The 25,176-nt window shown below is 47.6% G+C and overlaps 15 protein-coding genes and 1 non-coding gene across 16 annotated transcripts; 8 read left to right on the top strand and 8 right to left on the bottom strand.

Annotated features, from left to right (window-relative positions):
* Positions 1 to 101: 101 nt before the first annotated feature.
* Positions 102 to 1,100, bottom strand: HG536_0B02230 (type I glyceraldehyde-3-phosphate dehydrogenase; the record flags this gene model as incomplete). The annotated part of the gene is made up of 1 exon (XM_037282140.1): positions 102 to 1,100. One exon carries the CDS (start codon positions 1,098 to 1,100, stop codon positions 102 to 104), a length of 999 nt encoding a protein of 332 aa, XP_037138035.1.
* A 774-nt stretch (positions 1,101 to 1,874) lies between these two features.
* Positions 1,875 to 2,792, top strand: UBA3 (NEDD8-activating protein UBA3; the record flags this gene model as incomplete). Its single annotated transcript, XM_037282139.1, has 1 exon — positions 1,875 to 2,792. One exon carries the CDS (start codon positions 1,875 to 1,877, stop codon positions 2,790 to 2,792), a length of 918 nt encoding a protein of 305 aa, XP_037138034.1.
* Positions 2,793 to 2,892: 100 nt separating this feature from the next.
* On the top strand, positions 2,893 to 3,483 carry ISA2 (Isa2p; the record flags this gene model as incomplete). The annotated part of the gene is made up of 1 exon (XM_037282138.1): positions 2,893 to 3,483. One exon carries the CDS (start codon positions 2,893 to 2,895, stop codon positions 3,481 to 3,483), a length of 591 nt encoding a protein of 196 aa, XP_037138033.1.
* Positions 3,484 to 3,529: 46 nt separating this feature from the next.
* IML3 (Iml3p) lies at positions 3,530 to 4,186 on the bottom strand (the record flags this gene model as incomplete). Its single annotated transcript, XM_037282137.1, has 1 exon — positions 3,530 to 4,186. The coding sequence occupies one exon, from the start codon at positions 4,184 to 4,186 to the stop codon at positions 3,530 to 3,532; it is 657 nt and encodes a 218-aa protein (XP_037138032.1).
* Positions 4,187 to 4,342: 156 nt separating this feature from the next.
* On the top strand, positions 4,343 to 6,451 carry AIM3 (Aim3p; the record flags this gene model as incomplete). The annotated part of the gene is made up of 1 exon (XM_037282136.1): positions 4,343 to 6,451. One exon carries the CDS (start codon positions 4,343 to 4,345, stop codon positions 6,449 to 6,451), a length of 2,109 nt encoding a protein of 702 aa, XP_037138031.1.
* A 154-nt stretch (positions 6,452 to 6,605) lies between these two features.
* CMD1 (calmodulin) lies at positions 6,606 to 7,049 on the bottom strand (the record flags this gene model as incomplete). Its single annotated transcript, XM_037282135.1, has 1 exon — positions 6,606 to 7,049. The coding sequence occupies one exon, from the start codon at positions 7,047 to 7,049 to the stop codon at positions 6,606 to 6,608; it is 444 nt and encodes a 147-aa protein (XP_037138030.1).
* Positions 7,050 to 7,269: 220 nt separating this feature from the next.
* Positions 7,270 to 8,619, top strand: ALG1 (chitobiosyldiphosphodolichol beta-1,4 mannosyltransferase; the record flags this gene model as incomplete). The annotated part of the gene is made up of 1 exon (XM_037282134.1): positions 7,270 to 8,619. The coding sequence occupies one exon, from the start codon at positions 7,270 to 7,272 to the stop codon at positions 8,617 to 8,619; it is 1,350 nt and encodes a 449-aa protein (XP_037138029.1).
* Positions 8,620 to 8,642: 23 nt separating this feature from the next.
* HOS1 (histone deacetylase) lies at positions 8,643 to 10,049 on the bottom strand (the record flags this gene model as incomplete). The annotated part of the gene is made up of 1 exon (XM_037282133.1): positions 8,643 to 10,049. One exon carries the CDS (start codon positions 10,047 to 10,049, stop codon positions 8,643 to 8,645), a length of 1,407 nt encoding a protein of 468 aa, XP_037138028.1.
* A 166-nt stretch (positions 10,050 to 10,215) lies between these two features.
* Positions 10,216 to 11,103, bottom strand: SPE3 (spermidine synthase; the record flags this gene model as incomplete). Its single annotated transcript, XM_037282132.1, has 1 exon — positions 10,216 to 11,103. The coding sequence occupies one exon, from the start codon at positions 11,101 to 11,103 to the stop codon at positions 10,216 to 10,218; it is 888 nt and encodes a 295-aa protein (XP_037138027.1).
* A 457-nt stretch (positions 11,104 to 11,560) lies between these two features.
* MED1 (Med1p) lies at positions 11,561 to 13,069 on the top strand (the record flags this gene model as incomplete). The annotated part of the gene is made up of 1 exon (XM_037282131.1): positions 11,561 to 13,069. The coding sequence occupies one exon, from the start codon at positions 11,561 to 11,563 to the stop codon at positions 13,067 to 13,069; it is 1,509 nt and encodes a 502-aa protein (XP_037138026.1).
* A 116-nt stretch (positions 13,070 to 13,185) lies between these two features.
* HG536_0Btrna4S lies at positions 13,186 to 13,267 on the top strand. The gene has a single exon. It is a non-coding gene; the product is annotated as a tRNA-Ser (tRNA).
* A 47-nt stretch (positions 13,268 to 13,314) lies between these two features.
* On the bottom strand, positions 13,315 to 14,022 carry YSA1 (ADP-ribose diphosphatase; the record flags this gene model as incomplete). The annotated part of the gene is made up of 1 exon (XM_037282130.1): positions 13,315 to 14,022. The coding sequence occupies one exon, from the start codon at positions 14,020 to 14,022 to the stop codon at positions 13,315 to 13,317; it is 708 nt and encodes a 235-aa protein (XP_037138025.1).
* A 590-nt stretch (positions 14,023 to 14,612) lies between these two features.
* SUS1 (Sus1p) lies at positions 14,613 to 15,043 on the top strand (the record flags this gene model as incomplete). Its single annotated transcript, XM_037282129.1, has 3 exons — positions 14,613 to 14,698; positions 14,761 to 14,900; positions 14,964 to 15,043. 3 exons carry the CDS (start codon positions 14,613 to 14,615, stop codon positions 15,041 to 15,043), a joined length of 306 nt encoding a protein of 101 aa, XP_037138024.1.
* Positions 15,044 to 15,137: 94 nt separating this feature from the next.
* On the bottom strand, positions 15,138 to 18,041 carry CYC8 (transcription regulator CYC8; the record flags this gene model as incomplete). Its single annotated transcript, XM_037282128.1, has 1 exon — positions 15,138 to 18,041. One exon carries the CDS (start codon positions 18,039 to 18,041, stop codon positions 15,138 to 15,140), a length of 2,904 nt encoding a protein of 967 aa, XP_037138023.1.
* Positions 18,042 to 18,653: 612 nt separating this feature from the next.
* On the top strand, positions 18,654 to 20,882 carry RAD16 (DNA repair protein RAD16; the record flags this gene model as incomplete). The annotated part of the gene is made up of 1 exon (XM_037282127.1): positions 18,654 to 20,882. The coding sequence occupies one exon, from the start codon at positions 18,654 to 18,656 to the stop codon at positions 20,880 to 20,882; it is 2,229 nt and encodes a 742-aa protein (XP_037138022.1).
* A 40-nt stretch (positions 20,883 to 20,922) lies between these two features.
* LYS2 (L-aminoadipate-semialdehyde dehydrogenase) lies at positions 20,923 to 25,092 on the bottom strand (the record flags this gene model as incomplete). The annotated part of the gene is made up of 1 exon (XM_037282126.1): positions 20,923 to 25,092. One exon carries the CDS (start codon positions 25,090 to 25,092, stop codon positions 20,923 to 20,925), a length of 4,170 nt encoding a protein of 1,389 aa, XP_037138021.1.
* Between the last annotated feature and the right edge of the window lie 84 nt (positions 25,093 to 25,176).

The following is a 25,176-nucleotide window of genomic DNA, read 5'->3' as shown; positions in this document are numbered from 1 at the left end:
AAATATCAGTTCAGGGATCTAAGTATATAAACCGTAAAATCTTCAGAAGGCATATACTATCATCAAAAAATTTAAAAAAGAAGGGTTCTTAGGAGGTTCCCTTAAGCACTGGCAACATGCTCAACCAAGTCAACGACTCTGGTGGAGTAACCGTATTCGTTGTCGTACCACGAAACCAACTTGACGAAGGTTGGAGTCAATTGGATACCAGCAGCGGCATCGAAAGTGGACGAGTGAGAGTCGCCCAAGAAGTCTGAGGAGACGACAGAGTCCTCCGTGTAGCCCATAATACCCTTCAATGGACCCTCGGCAGCAGCCTTTACAACCTTCTTGATCTCCTCGTAGGTGGTTTCCCTCTTCAGGTTGACAGTCAAATCAACGACGGAAACATCAACAGTAGGGACTCTGAAAGACATACCGGTCAACCTACCTTTCAATTCCGGCAACACTTTGCCGACAGCCTTGGCAGCACCGGTGGCGAATGGGATGATGTTATCGGAAGCGGTTCTACCACCTCTCCAGTTTTTTTGCGATGGACCGTCGACGGTCGTCTGACTGGCAGTGATAGAGTGGACGGTGCTCATCAAGCCTTCTCTGATACCGAAAGCATCGTTGATAACTTTGGCCAATGGAGCCAAGCAATTGGTGGTACACGAAGCGTTGGACACGATTTTCAAGTCTGGAGTGTATTTGTCCTCGTTCACACCCATAACGAACATTGGGGCGGTGGAAGAAGGAGCAGTAATCACAACCTTCTTGGCACCTGCGTCAATGTGCTTTTGACAAGTGTCCAATTCTTTGAACACACCAGTGGAGTCAACAGCAATATCGACGTTTAGCTTACCCCAAGGCAAAGAGGATGGATCTCTCTCTTGGTAGACAGCAATCTTGTGGCCATCGACGATAATGTGCGATTCATCATGGGTCACTTCACCTGGATATCTACCATGTGTCGAGTCGTACTTGAACATGTAGGCAGCATACTCCGTCGAGATGAATGGATCGTTGATGGCAACGACTTCTATCTTCTTTCTGGACAAAGCCACTCTCAAAACCAATCTACCGATTCTACCAAAGCCGTTGATAGCAATTCTGACCATTTCGAAAACTGTTTAAGGATGATTTGTGTTGTATGAAACTAATTCTGTTCCTGAGGATCTGAGGTAGGAGAAAGAGTGAATCATATTACAGAATTGCAATCATTGCAGAGATCCACTGCCCTTATATACAAGAACAATTGGCCATCTGGTGGTGTATATCAAGGACGAGAATCTTTAATAGAACGGTAACCACAGAAAGAGGAACCCCTAGCAGCAGCAGTAACAACAGCAACAGCTGGTCACACAACTGATCCGACGGCAGACAACTCAAGGTCCGATATTCGAAGCGACCCAGCTAGCACTGAAGGTGATGTCAGTGGATATGAGAGTTACCACCAATGGCACACGGGTAGCCTTCCTACCTCCTTCTTACTAATCATTGTCTGACTAACGAGCAACCTGGAAGTTAGTCGGAAGACGCATTGTGCCGGAGACCGATTCCACGGCTGACTCCACGGCTGATTCCACGGCTCAGAACTCCGTCACTCCAGCAACGCCTATGAGTGGCAGAGCTAAGAAAGTGGAAGTTATCTGGCATCGATGTGGTTCCTGCTTAACCTTGATCATTCGGAGCTCCCTCTCTGTTTGGCAGATCTGGTAGGAACAACAATCCCAAAGACCTGCAAAGGAAGCTGAACAGCAGCTGCTGGTTTTTCAACGTCGAGTGATACCTAGACTAATTTTCTTCATGTACGTTGTGCAGTGTTTCCTGCTTATAGCTTGTAGGTAGTCTGTTTTGAGATTCAATAACTCTTGAGGCTGGCCACGACAAGGATGGATTGCAAAATACTGGTCTTGGGCGCTGGCGGATTGGGATGCGAGGTGTTGAAGAACCTTGCCATGTCGAACGTGCGGGAAATCCATGTTGTAGACATCGACACCATCGAATTAACCAATCTTAACAGACAGTTCCTCTTCCGCGACAGTGACATTGGGAAACCAAAGGCAGAAGTTGCTGCAAGCTACATTAATCGATGGAGCAAGCGTAGGAGAGCAAGGAATCCGGATGCCCACGAAGTTTTGGTTGTCCCCCATGTCCAGGATCTGACTCTTCTTCCAGCTGAGTTCTTCACACAGTTCCAGTTTGTAGTTTCTGGCCTAGATTCGATAGGCCCTCGCAGATACGCCAACGAGATGGTCGTGCGAATCGCCAGAGACTCCAAATATGAAACATGTATACCGCTTATCGACGGTGGGACTGAGGGACTCAAGGGCCACGTCAAGACTGTGATCCCGGGCATCACAGCATGCTGGGAGTGCTCTCTCGACACAATCCCAGCGCAGCAGGACACCTATCCGCTCTGTACCATCGCCAACAACCCAAGAAACCTCGAGCATGTCATAAGCTATGCTGTCACGGTCAGTTTCCCGGAAGCAAACTTGGACGACCCACAAGACATACAAAGACTATTTGATCTCTCACTGGAGAGAGCAAGAGCGTTCAATATTGACGCAAAGGAGCTCACAATAGAATACTTGCTCGGTGTCGTAAAGCATATTATCCCCAGTTGCAGCAGCACGAACTCAATTGTCGCAGCTGCTTGCACCTCTCGGATCGTCTCGATATACTACGACCTAGTTGACTTCGACACTATGCCCACATTCACCGTCTTCAATGGCTCCAATGGGTTCTTCACTCATAGTTTCCAGTACCAGCGAAATGCCGACTGCATTGTATGCAAGGGCTTGTAAGCATTGATCGAGGCCGGGTAACACCGCTCTAAGGCCAAGACCATCTCTTAGTAAGGATTGGTGGTTGAAGAGAATAGATCTTGGCTGACGTTCAAGGCTAATGGCGATCGCCGGTACCATGTCGTGGAGGCTATTTAACTCTGTGACGAGGAGTTTCATCAAGGGCAGTTTTGCTGCGAGGGGAGCCCACAGATGCTACTCATCTGGCGAGCAGATTGTCAAGCCAGTACGAATTATAAATCAGCCTCCAGGGTCTGAGATGCACATATCAGAGAGGGCTTTCAAAAGACTGAGTGAGATATATCGCGAGAGTAAAGAAGTGTTGAAGATTGCCGTGGAAAGCGGCGGTTGCCATGGGTTCCAGTATAATATGTCTTTGATACCGGACGCTGAGGCGGAAAAGCGGATTGGAGAGCTGGAAACTGGAGCTCCCGAACCTCCCACGAGGCTTGAGGGGGATGGGGAGAAGGACGAGTTTGATGACGATTTTAAGGACAACAGAGAAGTCATCTTCGTTTTGCCAGAGGAAGGCGGGAAGGTCTTAGTAGATGAAAACTCTCTCAAGATACTGAATAAGACAACTCTAACCTACAGCACTGAGCTGATCGGTTCGACATTCAAGATAACGGGCGGTAACCTGAAAAGCAGTTGCGGTTGTGGTAGCAGCTTCGACGTAGATACAGAACAGTGAATCCGTGTACATACATTCTATTGCATTTATGATATTTATGGTAGCTTCAAAATTGGTACTGGGCGGATTTCAGGATCACTTGCAGGACACCGTCCTGGACATCAGCTTCTATGGTTGTTATTTTGTTTCTCCAGATTTTAGCATTGCCTGCCATAGATATCGAGGCCAGGGGCAGTCGTTCCAACCGCATACCGGTCTCGTTGTATAAAAATGACACCAAACCCTCGGAGTACGAACAACCGCTGGAATTAGAGAGAGATCGGAGCGAAGCTTTATCGATCTCCATTTCCATCTTTGTCAAATTCTTCGCCTCTGTGACAATATCAAAGAAAAGTCTGGTGTCATACGTTTGGCTCTTCCCCGTGAGAGCATCAGCTACTTGCAACATTGTACTTGCATCCAGCACTATCGATGTAACGATCAATCCAAGAGATGACTTAAGCCACTCAGTGAAAGTATCAATTGCAGTACTCTCCCCACTGTACGCCAAGATCGCCGGAATGCGCAGTTCATCATCATCCAGCAATATGAATATGTTTGAGGATTCTTCCAACTCCTGTATTAATTGTGCTTTCCAGGGCACATCGTTGTTATCTCGTATTTCTAATCGCAGTGTAGAACGCAAAGCTTCCTCGAGACCGGCGTGGCTCTTCACCACGTCAAGCGAGTCGCTCAGGGTGTAGAAGGACCATACATAGGGCATCAAGCTTTCATAGCATCTAGTTTCGCCATCTTAGCTGTATAATCTAGCAAGGCCGTTAGAAGCTAACATTGAAAAAGGAGCACACGACGATTGAATCTAGATCTGCCCTCGGAAGAGGATGAAGGAACTGATCCTAGGGCTTATGGTGTCGGGAGAATGAGTGACTTTTGGGACAAGAATAAAGGATCAATCACTTCAGGATTGAAGAGCGCAGGAAAGTACGGTTACCAGGGCACTAAGTATATTGCCAAGACCGGCTACAAGGCAGGTAAGAAGAACTTTAACAGCAGCAAGAAGGATGGGCATGGCAAGAAGGAAGGAGAGGAGGAGGATGAAGACGAAGGCTACGCAAAACATGACAACTACAGAAGCCACTACAGAGATCCCTCGACTTTTCCACCGCCGCCGGTAAGAGGACCCTCAAGCCAACAATATCCGTCTTCATATCAGCAGCAACCTCCATCTCAGCAGCAACCTCCATCTCAGCAGCAAACTCTGCCTCAACAATTACCTGCATATCAACAGCAACCTCAATATCAGCAACCTCAATATCAGCAACCTCAATATCAACAAACTGACCAGCAACCACCTCAGCCGCCTCCAAGGTCGATAAGCAGCCAAGGAGCACAAGGCATATCTGTACCTGGCCCAGCAGCAACTACTGTGTCATCCGGTGACAGCGTGGTGGTACCACAGAACTTTGATTCTCAAGCCAGTCAAATTACCACGGCGGCCGCATCCCATGCTTTGGCGGCTCCGGACATGGAGCATCGACCAGCACATGATTTACCTCCGCTAGCCGACAGTGCAAGACCGGCATACGACAGGGCTGGATTTCCCAGCCCGCCTTTGGCCGGCAGAGAGGCCCAAGCTAATTTTACGTCTGCTACCAGCATTGGTGGGCGCTCAGGAGCATCGGTCCCCGAGGTGACGCCATTCGAGTACGGTAGCTTAGAAGCTAGAACTTTGGCTTCACGTCTTCCAACAACTGCGGTTGATCTGACGGCTTTACCGCCTCCGCCCACCCATAAGGACAGGAGCACACCTGACCTTACAAGTGGCACCGCCAATACCCCCAAACAGACGAAGTACCAAATTAGGGAGTGTCCTTCGCCGGGAGGCGTTGAATCAGTAGTCAAATCTGGTCCGCCGGTTGAAATTGGAACAGTCGGGACCGAGGCGCAAACCGCAAGGCCTTCGGCAGGATCACCGCCGACAATTCCATCAAGACAAGCTGCACAGCAAAGCGCAATGAGTTCTCAAGCAAATCCTTCCTTTATGGAAGATACTTCTGCCAAGAATACAGATAAAGAGGCTCGCGGTATTACCGGTAGATTCGATTACGAGGTGAAAGTTGACTATGCTCCACCACCAAAGCCACACAGAGGCCCCCGGGATGCGAGCTCAAAACCCATCGCTAGAACGCCTGCCCCTTTGACACAAAAGGCGGAATCTAACGAACCTTCCTCTGTCTCATCTTCACCAGCGCTTCCAAAACGCCAGCTGACAAGTACTGCAGTAAATTCTAACGGAACTTCAGTTACTTCGGGTACTACTTTTCAGCCCCCACCCAAGCCTTTCAGGCGGCCACAGGCCAGCCAGCATTCAAGCTACTCCTCTACATCTTCATTTCCAACGGCAATTAAAAGTGACGACGGACAACAAAGCAAAGACGTATCGTCTTTCCCACCGCCACCCGTGCGAGCAAGGCCCTCTGCTCAGTCAGTTGTTCCAACCCATGATGAAGGTTGCAGTGGTGCACCACCAATCAATCCTAGAGGCCGCTTGCCCAGTGAGTTCCTGCCAACCGAGCGACAGCATCCGATTGATGAAAGCACCGATTCAATAGCTGGTAGAAAGAAGGCGCCACCGCCTGCCGTTAAACCCAAGCCTAGAGGGCTATTGAGCAGAAGCTCCACTGCTATACCCCATCCTGGTCGCGAAGATCGTGAGCAATCAAATGCGCCTGATGTCTCTGCCATAACAGATGAACTTGCTCATGTAAGGTTGAGAAAATCTGGTTCTAGTCTACTGCATAACGATACGGTGGGGGATAGCAAGGAGCGCGATCAGCCCACGAGGAGCACCATCCGTCCAGCTGTTCCTCCTAAGAGATCATCATTGAAACATGTTCCTCCCGTTTCAACGAAAACGTCGTCCGACAAGGCCAGCACAAACGGCAGCGGTCAAACAGACCCGGCGAATCCATTTGAACTCTACCTCAAAGACGCGGTACCCTCCGAAGAGAACCGCTTTCATAAGTAGCCAGCAGATTAGAATTATACCCGTCTATTTATTGATGACTTCTATACAAACTTTGTTAGCCGCACGCCCGGTTCACACCCTATCACAGGTAAAGCCAAACATTCGTCACAGGGCCTATAGTTCATTGGAGCCATGCCAATAGCGCCTAGCGGAATCATTTGGATAGCAAAGCTGCGAATTGCTGAATGTTGATCTCTCCAGAGCCATCGCTCACCTCCCTCAGCATGTCATCCACCTCGGCATCAGTTAACTTTTCACCGATCGAGGTCAAAACATGTTTTAGCTCTGCTGCAGAAATCAGACCATCGCCATTCTTGTCAAACACTTTGAACGCTTCCAACAGCTCTTGTTCAGAGTCATTGGATTTCAACTGACGAGACATTAGCGCCAAGAATTCACTAAACTCGATTTTATGGTTACCATCAATGTCGATCTCATTCATCAGATCTGCCACTTCAGCTTCACTAGGTGACAGACCCAAAGACCTCATAACGGTGGCTAATTCGCTCGATGAAATCGAGCCATTGTTGTCCTTATCGAACAAAGCAAAGGCTTCTTTGAACTCGGCTATCTGTTCTTCAGTCAAATTGGAAGACATACTGGCGATTAACACTTCTGAAATGCAATCAAACGTCCTACTAGTACTCTTGTAGCTGCAGTCTTCAACGTTGTTAATCTCACTCTGGTTGATGGTCCTTTAAGGCTGTGTGCTAATCACTTTCTACGTTAGCACAGCTCATCGCAGGCTATAAGAGATCGAGCTTGAGAAGACCAACTCGAGGCCATTAGGAGCCATTGAGGGCCATTGAACTTGTTTGATGATTGAGGAAAGCCATCTCAAGTGGGTGTCCCTTCTGATCGCTGTTTATTTGACGGTACCTCTCCTTGGGTACATTCTGATCCCGTATTTACTTTATGGTAACCGATCTACGAAGAAAAGGGTAATTCTGTATGTGCTGGGGGACATTGGCCATTCCCCCCGGATGTGCTACCACGCATTGAGCTTCAGCGAACATGGATGGCAAGTTGAATTCTGTGGATACGTTGAGGATGCCCTCCCCAGGTCAATAGTCGAAGATCCCAACATCACAGTGCATGCAATTCCAACTTACCGAGGAAGAAACGGTTCTAAGCTTCTTTCAATGGTTCGTAAGGTGGCTCTGCAGATCTTTGCCATTACTAGACAGTTGTGGGAACTCCGCGGGAGCGATTATCTGTTGATGCAGAATCCACCGACGATCCCGATCCTACCGCTGGCAATGCTTTATCGGTTTACCGGTTGCAAGCTGATAATCGACTGGCACAACTTGGGCTATTCTATTCTGCAAATGAAGTTTGGCGGGTCCTTTTGGCATCCTATCATAGTGATTCATTACATTGTCGAGCGCCTGTTTGCGAAGTTTGCAACTTATAACCTGACTGTGACGAAAGCCATGAAAAATTACTTGGTGAACAGTTTTGGGTTGAGTTCAAAGAGGATAGCGGTCCTATACGATCGTCCCGCGGCTCAATTTCAACCTTTACCGGAAACCTGCGATAGAGATCGCATGTTGAAGACAGAGTCGTTTATTAAGGATCTCCTTCCTTCTGACTTCGACATCAAAAAGGGTGACAAGCTCATCGTGACTTCTACTTCGTTCACCGCTGATGAAGACATCGGTGTTCTTTTGGGAGCGCTGAAGATCTACGAGAACTCCTATGAGAAGTTCGATCAAGAACTTCCAAGAATTATGTGCTTTATAACCGGCAAAGGGCCTTTGAAACAAAAGTACGTAGACCAGGTGATGGCTTACGAGTGGCATCGCTGTAAGGTTGAGTTCCTGTGGTTATCGGCCGAAGATTATCCTAAGCTCCTTCGACTTTGCGATTATGGGGTCTCGCTACATACATCTAGCTCAGGACTTGATCTTCCGATGAAAATACTCGACATGCTTGGATCCGGACTTCCCGTGATTGCTTCAAATTATCCAGTGCTGGATGAGCTGCTCCAGCATAATGTTAATGGACTGAAGTTTATCGACAGGAGGGAACTGCATGAGAGTTTGATATTTGCGGTAAAGGACTCTGAAATTTACAAAACTCTAAGAAAAGGAGCACTAATAGAAGCGGAGAATAGGTGGAATTCGAGCTGGGAATCAGCAATCGGGGAGCTAAAAATCATTCAATGAAATCAGGGATGTGTTTGCTGCAGTCATGAATTCTCTGAGATGTTGTCATCTGAGTCAAGTTTCACGTTATAGTGATTTTGCAGTAACGTTAGTAATTCTGGGTTATTGTCATTCTTCAAATGCTTCTTTCTTAGGCCACCTTCTTGTTCGTATGCCCAAAACTTGTAACCCTCATGGGCGTAAGCCTCCACGAACTCATGGTCTGGAATCAATGCGTCAGTATCAAAATCAAAATTGGGGATCTGCTTTAAGCTGAACTTTCTCAAAATCTTGTAAGTCAGATAAGCGTAGAATCGACTCATTAAGGTCTCATTGTACCCTCCGCCGCCAAGCAGAAACACAGGAACATTCTCAAATAAGCTTGCTAAATTTACAATGCATTTCGCTAATTGCCGAATAGAAAGCTGCCATTCGTTGAATCCGTCGCCCATGAGACCGTCGCCGCCGCACTGAATTATTAAGGCCTCAGGTCTATGCTTTTTCAGCAGTGGTTTGACAAGCTTCCCAACCAGTTGATCCAAGAGCATATCGTCCAACCCATGTAAAAGGGGTATATTCACCACATTACTTCCTCTTGAGTTGTTCTGCAAAGAACCCGTACCGGGAAAGAAGCCAGCCTCAAACATATGCAAAGAGATTGTTTGTACATGCTTGGAGTACTGAAAAGCTTTCTCCACGCCGTCGCCATGATGCAAATCGAAATCCACGTAACTTATACTTTCGAAACCTTGGCTTCTAAGCTTCTGTATGAGTAGAACAATGTCATTTACGTAGCAGAAACCACTGGCTTTCTGCTTGAAGGCATGATGCCTGCCGCCATCCCAATTGATGCTGATCGATTTCTCTCCTCTGACAGCTTCGTCTGCAAGAGCTAAAGTGGCGCCTGTAACGACTTGACAATACATCGGTAGGTACGAGAACATCGGGCAGTCGCCCTCCAGGTTGTACTTTTTCAGATCTTCTGGATCAATTTTCTTGTCCTCTCCATAATCTTCACCATGACTATCGTCTTCCAGCAAAGCATCCCAAGCAGACCGTTTTCTTGAAACCACTATTGCAGTCTTTTCAGCAGCTTTGAATTTGGAATACAACTTCAACCTTGATTCGAACCAGGCACTTCGGTTGGTTTCTCTGCCATTCCAGCAGCTGGCCAAGTCCGGAAGCTGAGACCATTCTGATTCGTCCTCAGCTGATGGCAAAACCCTATTCAGTCGCTCATTCAGAATTGCGTCAGCATACGCAGCTGTGTGGAATTGAAGGATATCTTTCTTCGAGCAGATCGGATAGCGAATTATCTTATCGAATCCATCAAGTAGCGAAAAGCTCTGGATCAAAGCATGAGTTAGCTGCGATTTTCTACATTTGTTGCAGGGTAGGAGATCTGACACTTGTGCCTGGAATTCAGACGTAGAAATCACTGTCTTTACCATCAATTGGCATTTTGACTGACATCTATTCAGAAATTTTCCATACAAACTTACAGTCTGTACCAGCTAATTATCAACCTTGTGCTAGATGCTACCAAAATGCCTTTCAGACGCTGGTCAAAGGATTGCAGAGAAAGTACGTGCTACTTAAGAATATTTGCAGAGCTCTCTAGTTGTTCAATTCTTTGGCAACCCAGGTAGGTAGCACGAATGAAGCTTCGTGGATTCTCTTGTTGTAGTACCTGTACAACTTTGATTCCTCTTCGTCAGACAACTGGCGCAATGGCTTCTTGACGTTAGCCTCCTTATCCTTAGAGCATACCATGAAGCCGATTTGACCCGTTGGATATGTTGGGATGGTAGTGTAGGCATACTCAGCGACCGGGAAAACAGCGCTACAAGCTTTCTTCAAATCCTTAATGATAGGCAAGTGAATCCACATGCTTTCAGCTTGGGTAGTGATCACACCCTTTTCAGTTAGAGCGCTATTTAGCAGCTTGAAGTACTCCTCTTGGAACAAAGTTTCAGCAGGACCCTCTGGATCAGAAGAATCAGTAATGATCACATCAAAAGTATTTTGGTAGTCCCTTAAGAATTGGAACCCATCACCAATGTACGTTTTGACCTTTGGATGAGAGTACGAAGCGGACATTTCAGGCAAGTATTTCTTGGAGACGTTGATGACAGCCTCGTCAATGTCACATAACCAGGCTTCCTCCACCAGCTCATGTTTCACAATTTCTCTCAAGACACCACCGTCACCACCACCGATAACAAGCACTTTCTTTGGGTTTGGATGAGAGTTCAGAGCCAGATGAGAAATCATCTCTTGGTATGAGAACTCATCACGCTCGGTGGCTTGAATCACGTTATCCAAGACCAGCACGTTACCATAATCGGTGGATTTGAAGACCAAGACATCCTGGTATTTCGATTTCTCATGGTGCAAGACTTTATCGACTTTCAACGTCATGGCTTGGCCTGGCCACATAGTATCAGAGATCTCTCTGAACCAGCCGTCGACAATAGTGGGGTGGGTAATTTCCTGACCAGACATGGGATCTTTCTTGCTATCTTTGTTACTTGCAGTGACTCTTGTTGTAATTGCAAAATTTGTTCAGTGGTAGTAATGCCATTTGTATTGATAAAGCTCAGTCAATCAAGCACTATAAGAAAAAGATGTCGAAAAATTCTACTATTACCAGCAGATTTGATTCTGAACTCCTGCTGAGTTGCAGCGAAAGTTAGATGTTCTCTCTTGCAGTTCCAACTTTAATCTAATGACTTTTTACTGTAAGAATAGTCTAAGCACTTCTCAGCGATCAAGATGTGTTTTACAGCTGTCGTTTATATAATGAAATAATTTGGGTGCTGAGATACACTGGTCTTTGATTGTACGCTACCAGATGTAGCTTCTGTTCACTGCTTAAAGGCAATATGCGCTAAGTGAAATAACGTAAATCGCCCATTGAACAAGACTTATCTTACGTAGAAATCAACAGATTCAGTTTAAAATGAGCTCGGATTCCTATGATGAAAGACTAGATGAGATTATCCAACTATTTCAGGACTATAAGTCGGGCTCTGTGAAGCTGGACAATATAACAAAGCTGTGCCAGACGCTTGGTCTTGAGTCCTTTATCGAAGACGTGGAGTCGGACGTTTCCAGGTTGTCTGCCGCATCTAAAATTATAGTTATCGACATCGATTTTGCTAAGGAGAAAGGGAAGGTCACAGACGTTAAGTTGGTGCTGGCCTCCAATTTCGACAATTTTAACTATTATGTGGATCATGAGAATAATGAGAGCGCGAGTGGTAACATCTTGCTGAATTCATTGACTCAGTACCACGATTTACATGAGTTTCACCATAACCTGAAATATCTGCATTTATTGGATACTTTTTCCAATATTGACATTGATGCTTCCAATGGGAGCACCAATGCTAATGGCACTAATGTTACTACAGCCGTTGAGACGGGTGGGCAGGGGGCGTACTCTGGTAAGATGGATCTGTTCAAGTATCATACAGAGCTGGCGCAGTTCATTCGCCATTACTTTGAGGCGAACTCTGCTCCATTTAGAGTCCATGCCAATCTACACAACAGGTTTGGAATTTACGTTTTAGGAGCCCAAGATAATGAACTTCTAGCTAAGATATACCTGTCGAGAGCGAAGGATCCTCGTCAGAGACTGTACGAATTCACATATAAAAAAGACAGTCAAGACTGGATCAATGAGTCAGCAGAAAACTATACCTGTGGCATTTCTTTGGCGATGGAAATATTATGTGATGAGGTCTCATGCTGGTTTCCGCAAGATTTCATTCCAGATGATCTTATACAGGTTATCAATGGTGGAGGGGGTGACGGACAGAGAACTTCTGCTAAGTTCGATTTGAACGAGCTCATTCAGAGCAGTAAGAATAACGCAGCTTTCAACACAAAATTTGAGCTTGTCAATGACTTCAACGGTAAACTAATGAACCTTCGAACCTTTGATATAAGCAATGACAATTTGAATCTGATTTTGGAAATATTGAACTGGTTGCAATGGTCTCAAAAAGTATTGCAACCAGTTCTCACTCTTTTATTCGGACCTTCTGAGATAGCAAACGAAGTGAAAGCGCAGGATGGTCAGGGAGTGATGAGTGGCGCACGACCAAGACGTTCTAGTGCGTCTAGTGGTCACAAAAGGCGTCGTTTCTCTGGGAACAGGCGGCCCAGTATCACGGAAGCAACCATGCTTAGAGATGAGGGATTCCAGCAGTTTACCTTGAATGAAATCTTAACTAATCCGAAAGCAGTCACTAGCCAACAGTCTGCGGATTCGAATATCCCTAACATCGCTTCACAAGACAAGATGGATGTAGATCAGCCAGTGGATGATAGCGAAGATCCAATACAGCTTGTGGTAAGTGAAGATCATGTCTCGCTAGCTGATATCGCTCACTGCTCTTTATATGAAGCATCGGAGAAATGGGAGTCGTTCATAGATACAATTCAAAAGTATTCTCTTAAATAATCACAGCACTCTGCATCATTGATGATCTTAAACTCTTCAGGTCTAATCAAGCAACTTTGCGAACAGTGTGAGCCGACATAATCGGACTTCTAGTCAAAAAAATTCCCAGAGTATCAGGCACTATGGCCGAGTGGTTAAGGCGACAGACTTGAAATCTGTTGGGCTCTGCCCGCGCTGGTTCAAATCCTGCTGGTGTCGAATTTTTTTTTTTTCGCGTCATAAAAGACAGGCACAACTAAACAGTGTTAAAATATATTGTATATTTTAGCTAATTGGATACCTTGAGCGACGTTCTGAACTCTCGCATCCAGTTTATATCCCTGCTTGTCGAGAGCTGCCATCTCGTCTGCAAAATCTTTCAGTGGCACTTTAAAACACTCTATGAACTCACCGTCCTCCAGGCTCGGTTGCGGGTCCAGATTTTCTTCGGCACTCATATCGATCTCGATAGTAACCAACGATAGATTGGTGTTGGTGAAGCCGGGATCGTTGAACGCAACGGGACCTTGAGCCACAATCTTGCCCACATATCCCGTTTCTTCCTTCAACTCTCTTAAGGCAGCCGTGGCAATACTCTCGCCCTCGTCAATCAATCCAGCTGGCATTTCAATGCAAACACCCTCAACTGGTGGCCTAAATTGCTTCTGAAGCAGGATCTCGTCAGGAGTACCATCTTTGTACTTTAGAATGGCGAGAATTCCAATCCCGTCGACTTCTCCTTTGCCTCTCGTTAAACGGACAGCACTATCCCACTCTCTTTCGTTACCATTTGGATCCAGATAGGTTAATTTCTCCAGACCAATCCACTTACACTCATCAGACTCCGCCTTACGAGCTTTTAAGAGCTTCGCTTGCTCAGGTTTTCCCTTTGACGCAGACATACTCCTAACCAATATTCTAGACAGCCTAACCGATGGCACAATCTGCTTAACTAGCTTAACTCGTGAAATCATACCATTTAATGTTTTTGTCTTAGAACTGTAAGTTAACTTAACAAAACCTTTCAAGGAAGATTGCACGATCAATCGAGAAGCTCAACACACGTGAATATGGCAGTCTCCAAGCACCAATCAACGCTGGATTTGATTTTATCGTCCCTGCAAACTGATGATCTCAATCTTGCCAGATCTTCCCCGGATGTGTCACAGCTCCAATACTATGTATATTCCTTAAGCAGTCTTTGAAACTGTTAAAGCCCCAAAAGAGTGGTATGACTCGTTCGTATCTCCAATGACATTACGTGGCAGTTCTTGGAGCAAGTGGAACCTGTGTTTATGGCACAGTCACTTGGCTGTCCAAAAGTCAAGTTGCAGCCGCAATTGGCAGCTCGTAACAAGATGATAGCTGAAGAGGGTTGCAAATCGGTTTTTGGCAGCCCTTCTCGTCTTGAAGAATGCTTCGAGGCGCACTTGCTGTATTGTAGTAGTCTTGTGGATTCGCTCTTGCGCAACCTTGTAAATTTCAAATGAAGACGAACTGAGCAACAGCACTTAGATAGCTAGATAGGATACATAGTCATCTGCAGCTGGCCATATCCGTTAGGATGGATGGAATTGCTGACAATGGCGATTCTTCGCGGCTGAAGACCGAAATTCAGCGATACCTCGTGGAGACTGGAAGCTATCAAACGTATGAAATAAGCCTATCAGTCGATCCTCGGCAGGCTACTAACATCTAGATTTCGTAAGCAGGATTTCGAACCAATTGACTGAGAGACTACTTCAAGACGGTTGGATCGATGCAGTCAGGGGTCTTATAGCGTCTGAAATGCGATCTTCGAACTCATCGAATTACAGCGAAATATTGGCTAAGGTAGAGCCCAAGGCTCTCGGTATGTTTACAATGATTCATTTGACTTATTGACAAGCTTCACTAACACTAAGGAATCTCGCAGAGATGGTCTCGCAACCCATAAAGGAGCAAGTGTTGAGCCAAATAGAGACATTCCTGGATGAAATCGTTGACAAGAGATAGATTGTCTGGTCAATAGACCATTAAGTTCTCCTGTTATGTTTACATTATATAACATATCTATTGACATCTCGAGCACTAATCATTGAGCTCAATTTTAATCATCATAATTCTCATCTTCCTCTATCTCTCTAACTACATTTTCCCTCGCTATATTGGTTAGGTCCGATTGAGGCTTGTTGTTGTTCTGACTCTCCAGCCTTTCCTTTTCCTCTTCCTCACGAATTCTAGCTTCCTCTTGCAACTTCTCCATGGCCTCTACACTGGGTTTGATTACAGTCTCCGGCTCACCGCTAGTCCCTGCTGCAAGCTGAACATGCTCCACTGCAGCCTCGACCGTGTTCTTAGGAGAATCTGATATGGCAGATTTATTTACAACTTCGTTTGGCTGACCATTCGCCTCTTTAACTTTGTTGTCAATGGCAGTAGAAGGAGCCCCACTCTCCTGTTTAATAGTTCCATCCAAATTCGAGACAGCAGGCCCGGTTGGCACCGCGACTATGTCGCTTTCACCGCTAGGCGATGTCTTCGAGAAAATAGTCTTATCGGACGTATTATCCACTTGCCTCACATCCGTTTCTGCGATCCTTACCGGCGATGGAGCTGATACACTTTTTTCTGTCGTCTCTACAGTAGTTGAAGCTTTTGCCTCAGCCACAGCTTCAATTGCCGAATGCTTCACAGACTCTCTTGCCTCCACCGAAGCCAGTTCTCCGTTTGAGGATTGCACCGATTCCACGACAGGTCGGCTGATATCCTTTGCGTCAGATTCTGCTATGCTGGACCCTGTCGGTACCTCGGACCCAAGGGCAAGTATTGATACATTAGCGGACGCCGGAGCTGTGATCGTAGCAGCGCTATCGGCTGTGGTGGCCTTCTTCAACTCAGGTAAGCCATTGTTCTCGACGGATTTCTTTTCCTGTGATAATTTTGCTTTAGGACCGTTGTTTGGATCTTTGGACTCTTTACCATTGCTAACTGAATTTTTCCGCTGTTTGGCAGTCGAAGCCTTATCTTTGCCCTTTTCTTTCTCCTTATCCTTCACGGTGGTTGACCGTATCCTCAGATGAGCGGCTGTAGCTTTTGGTGATGTCTTGGTCTTCAATTTTTTGTGCTGATGTTCAGTAGGATTCCTCTGGGATGCCGGTAAAGTTGGCACCTGGGATGGCGAAACCGAGCTAACTGGCGCCGATTTTTCGTTTTCACTAGCGTTGGATGAAACGGCAGCATCGACTAGCGTATGTATGGAGCCGTCTATATGTCTCTTCTGCGGTAGGACGGGGCTAACTTGATTCTGGCTGTCAGCATTACTCACCGGTGCTGGCTGATTGGCGTGGATTATCGGTTGATGGTAAATAGCTTGAGTCTGTGGGTACGCAGAACCCGCCTGCTGAACGCCAACCAATGGCTTCATCTGCGCATGCTGTGGCGGGGGCGGCAACATTGTCAAGGGAGACTGCTGAGGAACTGCCATTGCGTATTGGGAGATTTGAGGCTGCGCCTGAGCCAATACATGAATTGGGATTTGCTGCTGCTGTGGCTGCTGTTGTTGCTGCGGCTGTTGAGCCAGCGGACCGTTGGCATACAAGGTAGCTGTCGGAGGCCTGACATTTAGCGGATTACCCTGGTCAGTGGATTGCAGCGTTGGTTGTAGCATGACGGGAGGAGGTGCTGAAGACGACGCAAGGTTCTGAGCACCACTTTGAGCGCTAGCCCCTTTGGGACCCGCTGATTGGTTAGCACTTCCGATAACGTGACTGCTATCGGCTAGCTGCTGCGTTAAAGCTTCGAGCCTTTCCCTGATGTGGCCGTTATTTGGATCCAATCTGGCAGCTTGCTTGTACGCGTCCAAAGCATCTGTCAATTGGTTGTTGCACGTCTCGTACAGAGTCCCCAGGTCGTACCAAACCTCACTGATGTAAGGATTGAGCCTGATCGCCCTGGTGTATGCATCCAAAGCGTCTCTATATTGCGAAATTTGATAGTACAACACGCCGATGGAACACCAAAAGATTGGATTTCTCGAGTCTCTGTTGACCGCCTGTTGGAACGCGTCGTACGCTGCGGTGTAATCGCTTCTCAGCATGTAAACACGGCCCAGATGGTACCACGTAGTCGCGTCCGAAGGGTCCACTTCAAGCGATTTCAACAGGAAATTCAGCGCCTTCTGCGGGTCGTAGAACTGCACATTATTCATCCCATATAGACAACCCAACTGCTGTAGCACCTTTGCATGATGTTCGTTCTGCAGCAGAACATGTTCGTACGCCTCTCTGGCGCCTTGCCACTCGCCCATATTCTCCAGAACGCTGCCCAGCTGGAACCAGATGTCCCACTCCTGCAGCGGCGCCGGTGGCTGCGCCAAGATGTATCTAAAGCACTCCAGCGCCTGGTTCCACTTCCCCTGGTGCTTGTATATGATGCCGAGCCGGAAATAGATCTCGTTGGCCTTCTCAAAGTGAGGATCCAGCTCCAGCACCTTGGCGAACGCCTCCTCCGCGTAGTCCAGCGACCCGTACCGGTCGTACAGGATCCCGATCCCGTGCCACAGTTTCGGCACATTGGGGTTGCTCAAGTGGTACAGTGCCTGCTGGTACGCATTGTACGCGCGCTGCAGATCGTCCAGCATCAGGTAGCAGTGTCCCAGCGTCGCCCACACGTCCGACAGCTCGGGATTCACCGCCAACGCCCTCTCATACAGCTCCGCCGCCTTCTGAAACATGTCTCGTGACCGATACAGATGTGCCAGCGACGTGAGAGCCTTGGTCGACGACTGGTTGTACTGCAACGTCGCATCGTACGCCATAGCTGCCCGGTCCGCGTCCCCCAGCGTCTCCGCCAACGACGCTATCGACAGCCACGTCTCTGCCGTCGACTGTGTCAAAGGATCCATCGCCTGTTCCTGAGCTGCCACGGCTGCCACGGCTGCCTGCTGCTGCTGTTGTTGTTGCTGTTGTTCCTGGCTTGGCGTGACCAACATCCTCTCGATCCCAACGTTCATTCCCACTCCTACTTTCCAACCGAGAACTCCAGGCTTACTTCACTTAAAACCTCAACTTCACCCAAGAACCTCTGGATCCAGGAAACGAAACAACAATATTAACAAAGGTAACTAAGTAGTGCTTTCTCCGACCGAATAGGGAACAAGACGACGAAGAACAAGAGAGAAGCAATCCAAGAAAAAACTGCCTGAAAAAAAAAATTAAGATAAAATGTATGGCAAAAAGAAAATCAGAGACGTAATCGCTATGTGCATCCGATGCTGCCCAGCTGCCCAGCTGCCATCGCAGAAGAGACCCATCGCTGGCTGATTCACTTCAGCTGCGACACACAGGGTGGCCTTTGCAGCCCTGGCTGCATGAGATAGCTGCCGATAGTTGTCTGCACGGCCGGTTACCCAAACAGGAAGCGGGCTATACGAGAGAGGGGTTTTGGCGTTTGGAAGGCTAAAGAGCGTTTCTTTTGGCGGGGCTCGAGGCAATCGAAGCCTGTAGAGCGAATGGCGTCATAGGTTGGAAGCTTGGCAAAACCAGAGAGAGGTGGTTGGCGAATATGAGCAGGAGTGTGAGAGAGCGGTGGCGTTGGAGTTTGGCAGAGAGATCGGAGCGTTGCGATGTCGCAGGAAGGCGGTTTTATTCGTAAGAGGAGGACCAGGGCGTCTCGAAAGAAGGTTGACTATGCGGAGCAGAGCGACGGAGAGGTGGTGGAGGTGAAGCGCGAGGATGACAAGGCGGTGGAGGGCAGGGAGAGCGATGGAGAGGACGATGATGACGACGAGCCGTTGAGCAAGAAGCGGAAGGTTGCGAAGCGGCAGCAGAAGGTTGCGGAGCGGCAGCGGAAGCCGGCTCCCAAGAAAAAGGCTAGGATGACGGACGAGCAGAAAAAGATAGCGAGGTTTGAGAGGAGCACGCAGCGGATGTTCCAGCACCATCCGGAGCTTGCGGAGGTGTTCCAGCGGCTGCGGGAGACGCCGCGGGCGAAGCCCGTGCAGGCGCGGCAGCCGGACGGCATGTGTGTGAGGCTGCTGCCGTTCCAGCTGGAGGGGCTGCATTGGCTGGTGCAGCAGGAGAACAGCAAGTACCGCGGCGGGGTGCTGTCGGACGAGATGGGGATGGGCAAGACGATCCAGACGATCGCGCTGCTGATGCACGACGTGTCGAAGACGCCGTCGCTGGTGGTGGCGCCGACGGTTGCGCTCATGCAGTGGAAAAACGAGATCGCGCAGCATACGGGCGGGAGGCTCAGGACGTATCTGTACCACGGGGCGGCGCGGACCGGGCAGGTGGAGGAGCTGGAGGGCGTCGACGTGGTGCTGACGACGTATTCGGTGCTCGAGTCTGTGTACCGCAAGCAGGTCTACGGGTTTCGCCGCAAGAGCGGGCTGGTGAAGGAGCGGTCGCTGTTGCACAACATGCGGTTCCACAGGGTGATACTGGACGAGGCGCACAACATCAAAGACAGGACAAGTAACACGGCGAAGGCGGTTAACGAGCTGAACACTGAGAAGCGGTGGTGTCTGACCGGCACGCCGCTCCAGAATCGGATCGGCGAGATGTACTCGCTGATCCGGTTTCTTAACGTGGAGCCTTTCTCGCGGTACTACTGTTTTGCGTGCGAGTGCAGCTCAGCGCAGTGGAAATTCACAGACAACATGCATTGCGACTACTGCGGACACGTCTTCATGCAGCATCGGAGCTTCTTCAACCATTTCATGCTGAAGAACATACAGACGTTCGGCGCTCAGGGCCTGGGGCTCGACTCGCTGAATAACATCCAGCTGCTGCTGAAGGACGTCATGTTGCGCAGGACCAAGGTGGAAAGAGCTGACGACCTGGGGCTGCCGCCTAGAATCGTCACGGTGCGGAGGGATTACTTCAACGAGCACGAAAAGGACCTGTACCGCAGTCTGTACATGGACGTTAAGAGGAAGTATAATTCCTACGTGGAGGAAGGTGTAGTGTTGAATAACTATGCCAATATCTTCACGCTCATCACAAGAATGAGACAACTCGCTGATCATCCGGATCTCGTGTTGAAAAAAATGAGCTCTGCGTCAAACGATTCAAGCGTCATTGTTTGTCAGTTGTGTGACGACGTAGCTGAAGAGCCAATCGAGTCCAAGTGTCATCACCGGTTTTGTCGACTTTGTATCAAAGAGTATGTCGAGTCGTTCATGGAGGAAAACAGCCGGTTAATCTGCCCGGTGTGCCACATTGGCCTAAGCATCGACCTTTCGCAAGCGGCTTTGGAGGTTGACATGGAATCGTTTCAGAAACAGAGCATTGTCAGCCGTCTGGACATGCAGGGAAACTGGAGATCTTCAACGAAGATCGAAGCACTTGTAGAGGAATTATACCATCTTCGGAGCGACCGGAGAACGATTAAATCCATCGTTTTTTCCCAGTTCACAAGTATGCTGGATCTAGTCGAGTGGAGACTGAAAAGAGCTGGCTTCCAAACCGTAAAGTTGCAGGGTAGCATGTCGCCGACACAAAGAGATGAAACGATCAAGTACTTCATGGATAACATTCACTGCGAAGTGTTCCTGGTCAGTTTGAAAGCTGGTGGTGTGGCTCTGAATCTTTGCGAAGCTTCCCAGGTATTCATATTGGACCCTTGGTGGAATCCTAGTGTCGAATGGCAAAGTGGAGACAGAGTTCACAGAATTGGTCAACATAGGCCGGTGAAGATTACAAGATTTTGTATCGAAGACAGCATCGAATCAAGAATCATCGAATTACAGGAAAAGAAGGCAACTATGATCAATGCCACCATCAATCAAGATGAGGCCGCTATCAATAGATTGACCCCTGATGATTTACAGTTTCTGTTTAATAACTAAGTTGTGTACGATAATATCCTCATTTTGGTGGTTCCCTGCACTAAGCGGCGGCTGAGCTACCACGAGCGCCCGCCCCCGAAGCGACCAATTCAAGCTGCTGCTGTGAGAGTTCAACTGCAGGCAACTTGACTGTCCCTTCCTGGGTTGGTGCAGGCAAGAAGCCGACTTTGCGTAGGAAAGAAATGTAAATTCCAATTTGCTCGCTTGTAGCACCTTTCCCATTAGAAACATCCTCTCCTGACCATTCAATGTCCTTCTTCAGGGATGTCACGGCATTCTTGTCATCAAGGTTTGGAGCCTTCGTATTCTCAGGTAGGTTTTCCAAGACCATGTGCAATAGCGGATACAAAGCATTGTCTTGGCCTTCTTCTATGACTGATTTTTCTAATGTTTTCTTCCACTCGTCATAGCTTTCCACTGTAACGTCATAGCCGTATTTTCTCAGTTCGAGTACATAATCTGTCAGCGCAATACGTGGATGGGAGTTGACCTGCGCAACTGTAAACTCATTTTCACTTGGTGGATTCAAAGCCGTAGCTGTTACAACACGAGCAACATGGTCCACCGGAACCATATTGACAGTGCTGTCGATTTTCGGAACCTTTCCCAGCTGCAAACAACCCTTCAAAAATCTCAACAAGAAATCATCCGTATTACAAGAACCATTCCTAGAGGCGCCAGTAACGTAGCCCGGTCTTACTATGCAGCCGCGAAGTCCTCGTTCACCGGCACGTCTGATGATATACTCAGCAGCCCATTTAGATTGTCCGTAGCCTCCACCTAATCCTTCAGCGGAGCCCATCAGATCATCCGATTCTTGGACACCAGTCTTGCCTTCAGCCTCTGATTTGTCTGACAATGAAAAATAATAATCAGTGTCCAGAGTTGAAGTGGAAGACACAAAGTTGAAGTACTTTGCCTTCCCAGTAGCTGCGAGGCTCATAACATTTACAGTTGAAACGACGTTTGCATCTCTCAACTTTGTATATGGATAAACCCAGTGAACCAAAGCACCATTATGAATGATGACATCAATTTCTTCAGTTAATTTCGACCATTTATCGTCGCTCAGCCCGAATGCTGGTTTCGATAGATCACCAAGAACAATTTGAATTCGGTTCTCAAAATCAGATGACCAGGTATTGTAGACTACGCCGGCCTTTTGCAGTCTCTCTAATCCGGCGCTCTCATCCTTGGCACGCACATGAGCGTACACCTTGATATCGTAATGAGGAGTGCTACGCTTTAAGAGATCTGCTAAGATGTAAGATCCCAGGAAACCCGTTACACCGGTCACGAAAACATTTATAGTTGATTTACCAGTGGCTTCAGAAGGTCTGATAAATGGGCTGCGTGATGGGTAAGACGAAGGTAATGTTTCCGCTAATTCCTTGGCGTCATTGGCATAGTCGAATGCAACAGCGGATTGGCTAGCATGAGCACTTTCGCGAGAGCTCTTGATTCTAGAAATCTCTGCTGCAAAGGCCTTAATAGTTGGGAATTTGAAGATCGTACCTAAAGGTAAGTCAACCTGTAGCTCTTTCTTTAACGAAAAGATCATACGAGTGGCAAGGATAGAATGGCCTCCTAGATCAAAAAACGAATCCTCCGGAGATATGAAAGCAGGTTTGGTTGGAAGGACATTCAACCACACATCTCGGACTTGGCGCTCAATTTCAGTGAAAGCTGAGTCGTCCACATCAGTCATAGAGCTTTGAGCCACCAAGTTTAGCTGCTTATTACTTGGAAACTGTAATTTTGGTTTGTCGACTTTTCCGTTAGGGTTTAGCGGTAGTTTATTCAGAACCACGATGAGGGAGGGAATAGCATAGCTGGCTAACCTCTTCTTCAGGAATTCTTTAATGTTCTTGGCCAGCAAGTGATAACCCACTAGGCCACTCACCGTTGGGTCAGATTTGATCTCTTCAGGGATGTCAGTTTGGAAGGGGGACAACTCATCTGGTTTATCAAACCTTGGGACCATGAATGTTATTAATGTGGGTTCGTTTTCATTGTTCTTGCGCACCAGAGTGATATTCTCCCTGACAAGCGGATGCTGAGATATGTGTGTATCAATTTCACCTAGTTCAATTCTGAAACCACGAATCTTTACCTGATCATCAGCGCGACCGCAGCATTCGCAGTTTCCGTCTGGTAAGTAACGACCCAAGTCACCAGTTCTGTAAAGTCTATCTCTAGGACCGAACCAAAACTGCCTCCAGGGTTCGCCTTGATCCTTGTTCAGATAATCCCAGTGGTTCGGTTCAACAAACCAGTTGTTGACAAATTTTTCTTTGTTTAGTTCTGGTAAGCCTCGGTAACCTTCAGCCAAACCGCCGGCGCGGACATAAATCTCACCAATTTCACCGATACCACAGATTTGACTGCGGTCATTTCTATTCACGATCAAAAGTTGAACATTTAACATACCTTTGCCAGCTGGCATGACATCCTTCAGCTTCTTTAAGAAAGTAGGGTCCTCGGCCCTAGACTTGATTTCAAAATAGGAAACAGCACGTTGCGTTTCTGTTGTACCATACATGTTAACAATACGACAGTTTTCAGCTAAAGTCTGCAGTCTCAGGCAGTCACGTTTGGTTAAAATATCACCCACAAAGAATGCATGGTGCAGCTTTGGGAATGGGGTAGTAGCTTGAGCGGCTAGTAGTTGTCCCATGGCTGGGGTCAAATGTGTCACTGTGCAACCGTATTTACTCATCCATTCGGCTAGTTTCCCTGGTGTCCCGATATCATCCTGTGCAGGTACATATAGCTGAGCACCTAGGAATAATGGTGTGAACATATCTCTTTGAATGGGATCATGCGCGATACCACTCAACATGGTAAATTTGTCCTTTTCCGAAAGATTGAACTTCTTAGCCATCCAGTTGAAATAGTAAGCTAATGAGAAGTGTCTGCCAAGAACACCTTTAGGAATACCTTCCGAACCAGAGGTGAATGACAGCGTTGGGTTCGAATCGGGACCGACAACAACTCCTGTGCGGGTATCTTTCAATTTCTCATAAGGTGCTAGAATATCAGCCGAGTCATCAAGAGATCCTTGCAGCGAACCATCTTCTTGAATGGCAATCGAAGGTATACGCGATACGACGTCAAGTTCTTTGCTAATATAATCTTCCACCAATTGATCAAGTTCGCCAGCTGATCTGATGACGATCAAACCACGAGGTTTAGCGACACCCAAGTAAATAGTTTGTCTTGCCGGTGGATAAGCTGGATCGATGACAGAGAAAGTAGCGCCAGCTTTCAAGACACCCATCACACATACCATCAGGTCTACACCACGAGAAGAGTATATCATTACCACATCACCCCTCTTAATCCCGGTGTCGATCAGATAGTGTGCCACAATATTAGAAGCACAATTTATGTCTCGGTATGTGAAAGAGCGGGATACTGGGGAGCTCGCGGAAGGCGTCTCGACCACACAGGTTCTCTCTGGGAACTTCTCAGCGTTGTCCTGGAAAATGTCGTGAATGCAACCCACAAAATCGCACCAGCCCAGCTCTGCCTTGGGATCGAACAGAACCTCCGTCGAAGATGGTAGCATCAGCGAGACCTTTGTAATGCATGAAAGCGGATTGCTTAGAACCGCAGAAGCGAACTGCACGTATTGATCGGCAAGAATGCTGATTCTCTCAGAAGAGTACAAAAGTGAGTTGTAAATGATCTCCAAGATGGAGCCGCCTTGCCCACCTGTAAGGCTGAACGCCATATCGCAGAGATGGTGCTTGAACTGATCGAGTTTGAAATCCCGCTGATCCTGCAAGAACGCCAGACGGAAGAAGCGTGGCGGTCTATCCAGATCCTTATCATCGGCAACCTTTTCAGCCAATGAGTCGAATGAAATGCCGTTCGAATCTGGCAAGCTAGCCAATTCTTCAATCACTGTGTTGTACAAATCCTGGAACGTAAAGTTAGGCTGTATCGTGTATCTCAACACCTTATTCTGTGCAACGTAGAGCACAATATCATCGTCTCCCGTCAATCTATAAAGCAGTGCAGTCCAAATGCCTAGTGCCAATGCATACTTATTCTGTAATGTGCTTGGCAGCGCATCGAGCTGCGGTACAGGAACCGAACAGGATGCTTGCTCAACAAAAGGTTCTTGCTGAGGAGTTATGAAATCCTGGGGAAGGACACTGAGAGTTGGATTGTCCAACTTGTCAATCCACTTGTGTGCTGACATTGGGGAATTTGGTTTGCTACTCTCGCCTGTTATGGAACCAGCAAGCTGCGAAGCACAACCTTTAATACCACAAAAAATCTTACG

This window comes from Torulaspora globosa, chromosome 2 (assembly GCF_014133895.1).
Source record: "Torulaspora globosa chromosome 2, complete sequence".
NCBI lineage: Eukaryota > Fungi > Ascomycota > Saccharomycetes > Saccharomycetales > Saccharomycetaceae > Torulaspora > Torulaspora globosa.
Note: the sequence above shows the minus strand (reverse complement) of the source record. Positions and strands in the feature narration are given on the sequence as shown.